This window comes from Gallinula chloropus (genome assembly GCF_964237585.1).
Source record: "Gallinula chloropus genome assembly, chromosome: 3".
Lineage (NCBI taxonomy): Eukaryota > Metazoa > Chordata > Aves > Gruiformes > Rallidae > Gallinula > Gallinula chloropus.
In genome coordinates, this window is record NC_140087.1 from 24,188,322 (window position 1) to 24,199,645 (window position 11,324).

Genomic DNA, 11,324 nt, shown 5'->3' on the forward strand with positions numbered 1-11,324 from the left:
ACAAGCATAGAAGTTCATCTACTGACCCAAAATAAATTAGAATACTGTTTGTGCATGAAATACAGAGCTGCATCAGCAAATCACAAAGAAAACTGAGGCAACTATACCATTCTAATGGCCAGTGTTCCCTACCATTATACACAGTCAGTTATACATAACACACCAACAACAAATTTACACTTCCTCACTATTTACACAGGAGTGCACACATAGCACACACCTCAGCTGCCACACAGACCACTATTTTTCTTTCACAGACACTTCTTTTCTGCATTTCCCAGCTTTCAAACACATTGCTCCATAGCAATAGAAGCCTTCTTTTGGCTCTATGCTTCTCATGAAAGCATCACTTTCACAAGTTTGACTGCTGGGAAACTAGGGAGAAAGAACAGGCAATTTTACAAACCCTACAACACCCAAACCGCAAGTGCACTGGAGTGACACATTCTAGAAGACATTACAGCACCTTACAGTAGCAGCTTCAAAGTGGACCCGCCACTTCCACACACTGTGAAGTTTCCTCAGAAGCCTCCATCAGTTAGATATGAGCTCTTCCTTTCCATGTTGGCACCTGCTTAACTTCCTCAGGTCTCGTAAGGCTGGATTTCACATTTGGCTTCAGACTGCAACGTCCAACCTGGGGAGCAGGGATGGAGTTCGACAGAATTACACCCAGAACAACTGCATGAGATGATGCTTACAACAAAGACAGTTTGGAAGAGCTGCTGCACTTCATGTAGTAAGAATCAAATGGCACACTTGTGCAATTGCTTTTTTTTTTTCTTCTTCTTCAAAACACTCAAGGGTAAAAAAATTAAAGGCTTCATTACAAGCTCAGGACATTATTCAACTTTAACCAGAAAACGCCTGTCTTTCTGTTTCTACTTCTGAATATGCTGGCCTTAAGCAGTCTCTCTTACAGGACTTCATAATTCAACTGTTTGCTTTTGTTCCAGGATCTGTTCCACAAAAAAGCTGCTTCAGGACCTAACTTTGATGTCTGCACCTAGAATCAGGTGTGTCAGCTATGCAATGCAATGGTCTGCAGCAGCCAAAACGCAAGCCTGGCTACTTTTAACAAGTTTCTAATCTTTTGGGGGGTGTGTGTGTGGAGGGGGGAATCAGAAAAATTTATTACAGCTGTGCCAGAGCTGTTGACTCACTACAGTCTGTAAAATATATGCTACATTTCACTTGTGGCAACTGAAATTTTAAAAATATATAAAAAATAATTATAGCTGGAGATAGAAACACACCTACCTTCCTTCCTTCTCCTTAGGTTTTCAGCCAAGCAGCTAGCTACACATATAAGCAGCAGCCTACAAAGAGTGCTTGGATTTCCATGGTATGTCTTTCCTTATTATTTCCCTATGTTTGGCTAAGAAGAGTTGGCTGCTCTACAGAAACCCACACTTGGAGTCACCTTGGTCAGATGACTCTCTACCACACTTTGTGTTCGTTGCAAAAACCGTATTTCTCATGGGCTTTGCAACAGCATTCAGAATCATACTTCATTCTGGATGAAGATGGGAACTGTGTGGAAACAATGCTACCTCAAAGAAAAACATTACAGGTGGCGATTACATTTTCATTTCTGAACACGTAGTATATGTTACTCAGAGCCCCTGCACCTTCCCAGCATCTTTATTTTTAAAATTAGTCAGTAAGTAGCCAGTACTACTAACTAGACATCAGTTTCTATGCTTAGGTACCTGCTGTTACCATCAAGCAAATAACCATAGATCAATCAACTACCAGCTGAATTTTTAAAGCAGTGTTCTAAGTTTTATCTCACAGCACATCTAGAAGTTCACTGACCAGTCCAAATCCACCAAAAATAATTAATCTTTCAGATTCTCTGCTTTGATTATACTTGAAAAAGCACAACTACCTAGACTGATGTCTTAAAAACGCTGTAGACAAGTTTTAGACAAAAAACCCTGGAAGCATCCATGAAAATAGTTACTTCAAGAGTATAAAAACTACATTCTTTTATAAAATCATACCTGTGGGATCTCTGGACTAGAAAAGGGGGAGCTATCAAAAGATTGATTTTCTTTGTCCAGGGAGTCCTCTTCATCATCGTCATCTTTATGTGCAAATTTCTGCTTTAGTGCATTAGTTAGTAGAGCAACAGGATCCCAGTCTGAACTTTGCCTCTTTTTGGGTTTAGAAAGAGGAGTACCTCCAGGTGACCTACAAAAAAAGGAAAGTTACTGATTCCTCCCCTAACCCTGTGCAGAGTGATCCAAAATCTAGAGACACAACTTCCATGTACTCCTTATGCTCTGAATCCCCAATTACACCAATAATGCTGCTAAAGGTATTTTACAGCTTTTCACTAAGGACGATGAACATAAGGATACCCAACAGCTTGACAGCCAAATTCTCTGCTTGACAACAAAACTTAATGCTGTTCCATATAGAAAAATGGCAGTAAATCAACACAAAGTATTACAAATAGATAATGAGAAAAAAGGAAAAGTAATCAGTTTTTCATAGTAGATCTCATTTTTAAGTTATATTAAGGTAAGTTTGTGGGAATAAATAAGCATTTTGAACATAATTTGATTAAGCTTAATTATATTTGATTTCAGAACAGCATGTCTGTCTATGGTCTCATGAAAAAGAACAAACCTACAAAATTCCTCAGAGCAATTACATTTGGAGAAAGCCACCACTTTAAGCCAAATATGCAGCCGTGTGACCATAAAGTAGACGTTGCTAAACATGAAACTTGAGAGGACTGAGTTCATCCTTCCTATAAAAATCAGGCTGTTGGAGCACTTGCCCAATGTATAAACTGGTGCTTAGGTGACAAACACCAGGATCTTCACGCTGTCAACATCCAAGAACTGAGGTCTTCCCTTTACAACGCACACACTAAACCATGTCAGATGGCTGCCTGAAAGATCGATAATTTTGATAATTGTTACCCCCTCAATAACATGAATTCATTATTCGCTTAATTTCTACATTCAGATTACAGGTAGATGCCTCAATCCAGAAAGAATTCACATGCACCCCTACCACTTCCTACTAATTAAGTCCCTGCTCAACACGATGGTTGTTAAAATTGTCAACCTGAACATTTTGCTTTCTTCACTCACTGTGCCTGCAATTAATTATTTGGAAGAAAAATGTATAAGAGGAAACAGAGATCTACCCAAGGCAAATATGAAATGCCATGAAAATGTCATCAAAAGTGTAAAGATATGCTGTAGAATTGCATACAGGTAATTTGCACATGTCTCGTGCTAGTTATTTTCAGGGATAAAGCTCACAGTTAAGAAAAAGCTGAAATAACAATGCTGTAAGTTTTGGCAAGTGACCTTCTTCCTACATTAAGAGTTCCAAATATTCATTATAGACTTAGTTGTTCTTATATTATTGTATGTTTTTTCAACTCAAGAAGTTCAGAGAAGACATCCAACAACCTCCATCACGCCTAGCACAACAGAGCAACACTGACCTGAAGAGTGACTGCAGTCTTCAGTAACACAATTTTCTAGCATGTCAACTGTGCTTACCACCAAAACAGCAGAACACTAAAAACATTTACAATCCAACTGCATTATTGAAATACAAAAATCAATAAAGATATAGCATGTATTTTCTTTAACACTTTAAAGCTAGGAGCAGAATACTTGGGGTACATTAGCAGTAGTTTTCCAGTGGTTCCCCAAAGCTTTGTCCAGTGAATCAAAAAACTTTGTTTGCATCCATTTCCTGTGAGCATGTAGACAACTGCACAAGCGATCTCTAGAGAGCAACACACCCACCTCCCCACACCAACCCGAGATATGTATACTGAGGCCAGAGACTAGTTTTAAACACTATGCTACACAGCACGTTTTAAATGCATCTAAAAACCAGGTCAAAAGGATCTCACATCCCAAGCTGCGAACACAGGAGCTGCCGACTTCAGTTTGCCAGCAGCAGCTGCACATTAAACGATGTTTGCCACTGGTGTCCTGCAGCGCTACCGCAATGCTGCGAGCCTTACACAGCCCGGTCGTACCCAGAAACACGCTCAACCCAACCTACCTCTCCACAGCTCGCAGCTGAACCTTGTTCAAGTCCTTCAAAACATCCATCATTCTGGGAATGCTGGTGGTGCTCTGGCAATCAGCGCCATCGGCTGCAGCTGAACCGCTGTTTCTCGCAGCACGACGTTGCTGTATGAGTTGGATTGCGGAATCGCCAGCACCAACACCAGATGGAGCACCAGAAGGAAGAGGAGGCGGCGAGGGAATTACAAAGGGATTGTGAGAGACGGACAATGGCGTAGATGTCATGGCTGGCACTGGGTAACATCCATCTCTGCTGCCAAATGTTTTAACGGCTTCTGGACAGTTACAGAAGAAAAAATAGTGATTTTATTTTTAGTCAGTATTCCTTCATGGTTAATAATATTAAGCAACATCTAGCATGATTCAGTTTTAAGTCAAGATAAGATAGCTCTCCTGAAGGACTTTTTTTTTAAAACACACCTGACATACCACAGGATAATTATACTTAAAAGCAAAGAGTATGTTTTATTTTAAAGCCCCTGATTCAGAACACATGCAGTAACGAATCTGAAGTGTCTCGTGCTGCCCCAATTGTCTCAAGCTGGGGCTTTCAATTTAAGCACTAGATAAATCAGCAAGTTCATTCTCAGTGGTCTGAAGGGCTGAACAACCCACATGAAGCAAAAGCAAAGATAACCACAAAACTTGTAAGACAGACCACAACACTAAGGGTAACAGAGAAGAGACAGTCCAAATATTTTAACAACCACAGTGGGGCTGGTCTGCAAGTAAGACATCAAGAATTCATAACTTTTAAAGGGATGGAGAAACTGTCACAAAATAACTGGCCTCCAATATGAACTTTCATATTTGAGAGGCTAGTGACACATCTAGTTGCAGCATTTGTTTTTGTCAAAGCCTGAACCTGACTCCTCTCTATCCATTATTTTGATAGCTTTCCAGAAACAGTAAACAACCTAAAGGGGATAATTAATAACAACTTTTTTAGCCTATAGTATTGCCAACAAGCTCCTTCACAAACATGGAAATGAGTATTAAAGATCACTTACGATCAACTGCATTAAAAATTGGCAAGCAGGCCAAAAAATAGAAAGGGGGAGGGAGGAAGAAGACCAGCATCCAATACTAAAAGAGGAATAAAATACCATGTTCTGGACATTTAGTTGGTACAACTTCAGTTAGAGACGTTGGAAATATTCTATGTCAATATCAGACCTGGCAAACTGTGAACAGGAGCTCTAAGGCAAAAAAAAGGAAAACCTGGTTTGCTTCAAACCAGAAGGGCTTACGTGACGGAATGCTTCCCAAACCCTGCGCTGAAACAATGGCAGCAATCTGAGCACGAAGAAGGCTCAGCTCGTCTTCAAGTGCTGAAATTTTCTGGAGTGCTGCTTGGTCAACAGGACTGTCTTTTTGTGTACTGTGATTTGGAACACTTGGCACTGAATCTGTGGATGGATGTAGGTCATTATAAACTGTACTTTCTTCTTTTCTCCATAATTCACTCCTAGAAAGCACAAAAGACATACTTTCAGAAGGGTCAGCCAACAAGGGAAACTTAAAAACTTATTCACCATCTGTTCAAGCAAGTTGTCATCATTCAGCAAGAAATAAACTTGCAAACTATTTGATAAAACTTTACACTTTTTAACTCCTACTTTGCTCTAGTACAACACAGATCTTTGAAAGATCATCATAAAATAACAGACAATTTACTCTGGGACAGATTATACATCATATAGTCATAAGAGGACTGACCTGTTGCTGTTCAGTAACAATTAGACTAACACCATAAAGGTGCATCTCCCTCTTCCCTACCTGGAACAACAGGTATGAAAGGCAGGGGGAGTCAAATAACAATGATCTCTTAATTAGGCTTAATTTAATTAGAAAATTGCATACAACTCTCATGTTCTCATTTTAAAAATTGTTTTAAGTCTGTACCTGTAGAAATAAACTTAAAATACAAAACGATTGCAAAAAAAAATTTTGAAACAGAAAAAGAAATTACTTTCACCTAATTTATTCACAATGCACTAAATTTTGACTGAAACAAACCCAGACATTTTCCATTATATTCATCATCCTTTTACTTCAAATCAGACTGGCAGCATTACTTCCCAATTTGCCAAAGCCCCTGGCTCTTCACACTGGCTCAGCAGAAAGGGATATCAACTACAATACTTGTTCTTGAAAAACATCCTACAGAGCCACAATAGGAGGAAAGAACAAAAACAAGAGAAGAAGAGATTCATACACTACTTGTGTCTGCAAATTCCTGGATAATCTGTTATCTCACAGTACCTGTAATATTTTAACTGTAAAATATTTTCCTTTAGTAACATATTGACTCAACATTCAAATATTTGTTCTTGTTCTCTCTCTTTATAACATTCATCAAAATGCTTGTAAAATAAAATGATAAAGAATAATCTGTGTGTTGCACTACACAAGTTTTCCTTTATCTCCTTGTTGCACTACACAAATTTTCCTTTAACTCCTTGTCTCACAAAGTACTTTGTGAGTGAAAACAAAAAATACTAAAAACACATCCAATATACTATTAGTCAGACCAAAGAGGGGACCCAATTTCACAATTTTTTCAGATAAGAATACGCCATATAATAAGAATTTTCAGGTAAGAAGGAACTGCCCCCTAAGAAACCAGTTTCCGGGGTTGGAAAAAAATGAAAAAAGAGAGATGGAAAAAATCCCAAAAACCAAATAAACCAAAAACAAGCAGAAAACAGCACACCACAAAGATGACATGTTACTTCTGTTACTCCTTTGTTTTTTTAATGTATATAGTCTACTTTTACTTACTTATATCTAGTAAATGCTTGTCCCTCATCATTTGCCACCCACAGGACGTCAGCAAGTGATGGAGTTAGAGGATTACCTAACGGCCTTGGGTCTTGCCCAATCTAAAAACAAGCAAACAAAAACACAGTATGAAAAGATGACAGATTCAGCACATACTAAGAGTTCTGTCCCTGCAAAAGGAACTTTTAAGCCATGCTGTAAACAAGTTGAACACAACAAGCATAAAGGATGGAACAGAAGAGTTACGCGAGCAAAAAAGAACAGGAAAACTATGGCTACATCAGGACACGGAACACTTAAATAGCTGAAACAGTAAGTCACTTACTTGAAAATAAGGCCTTGGGTAGGGTCCAAAGGGAAGAATTGTCCCAAGTCTACGGACTACACTTCGAGTAGATCCATATTCCTTTTTTTGGCAAACAGACATGATCTGAAAATGAGAAAGCATTTTAATTTGAGAAGCAAAAATCTAAGCCTTCCATTCTTGCAATTAAAGCTATTAAAAAAGTTAATGTCATATGTAATTAAGTATAACAGTTAGGTTAACTTAACTGTCTTAAGTTCAAAGCCCAAAGATGTTTATAACTAGCTTTAATAGACTGCTTCCAAAATACGACCAAGACACATCCTATACACAGTGTATTTTAGAGAGACACAGAGACCAACAACAGCAGTTACAGCTAGCAATGTTCTGAGACCAACAAAAGGCATGCACGTTTGAGAAAACACATGCATCTGTCTGGGGACCAACAAGAAAAACAAAAGAAATAAGTTTAACTCACCTTGAGCTGATACTTCCTTACGACTGCATATACCTGCTGGAAATGCCTTCTTGAGGAGATTGCTGAAAGGGACGTTCTGACCATACGATGGATATTGCTGCTGAATACGCGGGTCTCCAAAACCACGGCCTGTTCAAAAAAACCCCAACAACACTCGACAGTGAAACCGCCAGTAACCAGGATAACGCAGCCCAACCTACGCTCCCAGCGACGCTTCGGTAGTTTCACAACAAGAAGCCAAGAACGTCCTCAGCAGAGCGCGCTGCGGGCGGGCCGCGCTGCTGAGCCCATCGCTGAAGGGCGGCCACAGACCCAGGCCCCAACCCCCGACCCGGCCGTCGCAGCGGCTAACCCTTTCGGTCTCCCATGCAGCGCCTCGCCCGGCGCTCTGAGAGCGCTGGATTAACCGCGACTTGGAAATTACCACGTACCCTTTCACTTGCAATAGCAAAACGTTAGCAACCAGAGTTACTGCCCCGCCCGCCCCGCGCCCCGGGAAGGGCCGTACCGGAGCAGCGAGCCCACGAAACCCCGCGCGGGGCGGCGCGCCCAGGAGTTCACCCGCACGGACAAACCCAACCGCTGTGAGGAGCGGGACCCGTCCCGCCGCAGGCAGGCGGCAGCTCCACAGAGGCGGCCCTGCCTCTCCTCCGGCTGCAGACCAGGCGCACCGCACCAGCGGGGCTCCAGGCACCGTCCGGCAGGAGAAAGCCGCCGCCGCCGCCCCCCCACCCATCCCCGCCTCGGGCTCTCTCACCTGGTCGGGCGGCCAGCCGAAGTACTCCAGCACCCGCCTGAGGAGATCCAGCACCAGCACCATGGCCGCCGCGCCTACCGCAAGGGGCGGGCACCAGCCCCCGAAAGCAAAGACACCACGCTGAGAAGCGCCCGGCCGGCCGGACACAACCAACACCCGCCCTTTTCCGCGGAGCCGCCAGCAGGCAGCCCCGTCACCCCCTTCTAAGCCCCGCCGGACGGGCCCATTAGCCCACCCGCAGCTCAGCCCCCAGGCCGCCAGCACCAATCAGGAGTAGGGACAGGGCAGAAAGGAAACCACGCCAATAGGAAGTAGCCACTGCTTAGCGCAGAGCCAATAGGGGGGCGGGGGCGGGCCGCGCTCGCGGGGGGTGTCGGGAGGGGGGCACGTTTGAATGCCGCCAGCTGGGCACAGTGCGGGACCCGGTGGCCCCTCGGACTGCGTGCGGGAAAGCGTCCACTCGCCTGGAGATACCGGAACAACATCGCCCCCGCGGCGCCTGGGCTCCCGGCCCGGCGAGTCATGCCCACGGTCCCTCTGGGGCTCCCGTGCAACCTCGGCAGAGCACCAGCACCTCACACCAGACTGACTAACCCGTCAGGGTTTCTGCTGAGCAACACCGGGGTTGGGGGTGCAGAGCTCCGAGGGGTACTCCCGGGTGTAGCACTGAGGCAGTTTCAGTGTGTGCCTCTGCAGCACAGTACAGCAACAGGCTGCAACTGAATTAATGATGGGGCCCTGTCAGGGAGCCCAACTGAAAGGAGGTGCTTCAGGTCCCCAATGTAAGTCGACTTGCAGCTAGCTCGTTCCAAGAATTACAAAGCAAGATAGCAGCAGGGATCCAATACACAAAGTACTCTCAGCACACAGATGCTTCTGACCAACCAGAGCTATGAAATGTGACTGTGGATACAGTACCTGTTTTCAAGAGAGGCTGTTTAGGTTCTGCCTTGTCAGCACTTCTGCCGTTTTGCTTAAGGAACTTTCAGATCTTCACAAAAGCCAGCAGAGTAGTAAGGCAGTGCTGCTACTCAGAGGAAAAGAAAGGTCTTTCTCCTCCCTCATCTCTGCATGTAACTACAACTGCTTTCAAAGACCTACACCACTTTTCCAAATAACATGATTTCTTGAAAGCTTTGGTGGTGAAATTATAGATAAATTACCAGGCTTTCACATGTATAGGTATGTCTCAGCAAACAAAAATTCTGCACCTGCACTACTCGGTTGCAATGCAACTGTTACTGCCTTTTCTTGCAGTCACTTGCTATGGGCCATAACTTGCCCTGTGGATTGGGTCTTCCGGAGCAAAGACACAGGAGGAAACTACTGGCAGTACAAGCTGTAGTTAACAGTGTAAAGCTGGTTCTGGGGCCAAGGAGGATTTAAGTTTGGAAAGAAAGGGCAAGACTTTTTAAAGGGGTATTTTGAAAAAGTAGCCGCCTTAACAACATGTACCGGTCACCCACTCCTCCACCACCTTATACTCGGAAAGGGAAGTGTTAGAAGCAACTGCACAGAGTTCTGCCACAACGCTAGGAAAGTGCAAGCTCCCAAAAGCTACTGCAAAACAGGCAACTCAGTTTGCACCATCACCACCACTCAGCAGCTGTTTTGGAACTGGAGGTGCCAGGTGCAAACTTGTGAAGAAATGCTGCAAGTCCACATGTAGAACACTGAAAAGCACAGGTGGGACCTGCAGGGTCTCCTTAACAAAAGGAGCAGTGGTTCTGATTTGTTTTGAAAAGTCCTGCTTTACAAAGTGACATGTGGCTTCAGACTTAATGCTGTAGCGTTTACCTGTGGAGGTAAACCAAAGCTAGGTAACAGCTCTGCTTTTGAAGCAGCAGCACAGCAAAATTAATGCAGGAAAGGTGGTTTCATCATGTGTAGCTGCCCACTGTTACAGTTCCTGGGAAGGGCATGAGAGACCCCATTCCAAACCAAGAAACCGAGTGAGTGCACAGAGTCTCAACTAACAGTATAGCTACTGGATTATTTTTATTGCCTAGTGAAATGAACATCTGTTTTTCCCTGAACTCCAGTGATAACTTTGAGCTTCATAACCACACCAGAGATGAAGTGGATTCAGAACCTGCTGTGTTGCTGGAAAGCAGCAAGTCAGAATGAATTAGTGAACTCAAAATATAAACATTTTATACCAGTAGAATGCTTGGATACTTTTCTCCTACTGATCCATCAATGATGGTCTTCACCTTCTAACATGAGACTGAACTTCTATTCACAACAGTCACACAACTACTGCAGCAGCACCTAGTGATAACCTCAAAACATGTTTCCCTGTCACGACAGTGAAAATTTTGGAGGAGTGGTAGGCTACACACCACATTTCTGACAGAGTGCAACCTGCATCTACTAGATGATCTTAATTCAAGCAGCTTTGGTTTTTTAATAAGTTTATGGTTGTCACCATGTCTTCTGTAATCAAATGACATTTTTAATAACTACACTGAAAGGAAGGATAATGAAGAAAAGGATTTTTATGATCTAACCTACAAACAAGTCTGTAGGATCCAATGCCATTATCAGAGCAGTTTCTACCAAATTTCCCTGGATATTCAACTGAAGCGGAAAACTTACTTCCTGTATGATAAAGCAGAGTTATCACAGAATCACAGAATGGTTTGGGCTGGAAGGGACCTTAAAGATCATCAAATTCTACCCCTCTACCATGGGCAGGGACACCCTCCACTAGACCACGGAGCCCAAAGCCCCATCCAACCTGGCCTTGAACGCTTTCAGGAAAGGGGCAACCACCACTTCCCTGGGCAACCTGTTCTAGTGCCTCACCACCCTCATAGCAAAGAATTTCCTTCTAATATCCAATCTAAATCTAACTCCTTTCAATTTAAAACCATTCCCCGTCATCCTACCTCTATATCTTGCTTTATGACACACACAGGCCACAAC

At 43.2% G+C, this 11,324-nt stretch overlaps 1 protein-coding gene across 1 annotated transcript; it reads right to left on the reverse strand.

Moving 5' to 3' along the window:
* Positions 1–269: 269 nt before the first annotated feature.
* On the reverse strand, positions 270–8,459 carry MTFR2 (mitochondrial fission regulator 2; the record flags this gene model as incomplete). The annotated part of the gene is made up of 8 exons (XM_084261690.1): positions 270–637; positions 2,007–2,196; positions 4,048–4,348; positions 5,324–5,541; positions 6,858–6,958; positions 7,183–7,287; positions 7,640–7,768; positions 8,397–8,459. The coding sequence occupies 8 exons, from the start codon at positions 8,457–8,459 to the stop codon at positions 539–541; spliced, it is 1,206 nt and encodes a 401-aa protein (XP_084117816.1). The 3' UTR covers positions 270–538.
* Positions 8,460–11,324: the final 2,865 nt, after the last annotated feature.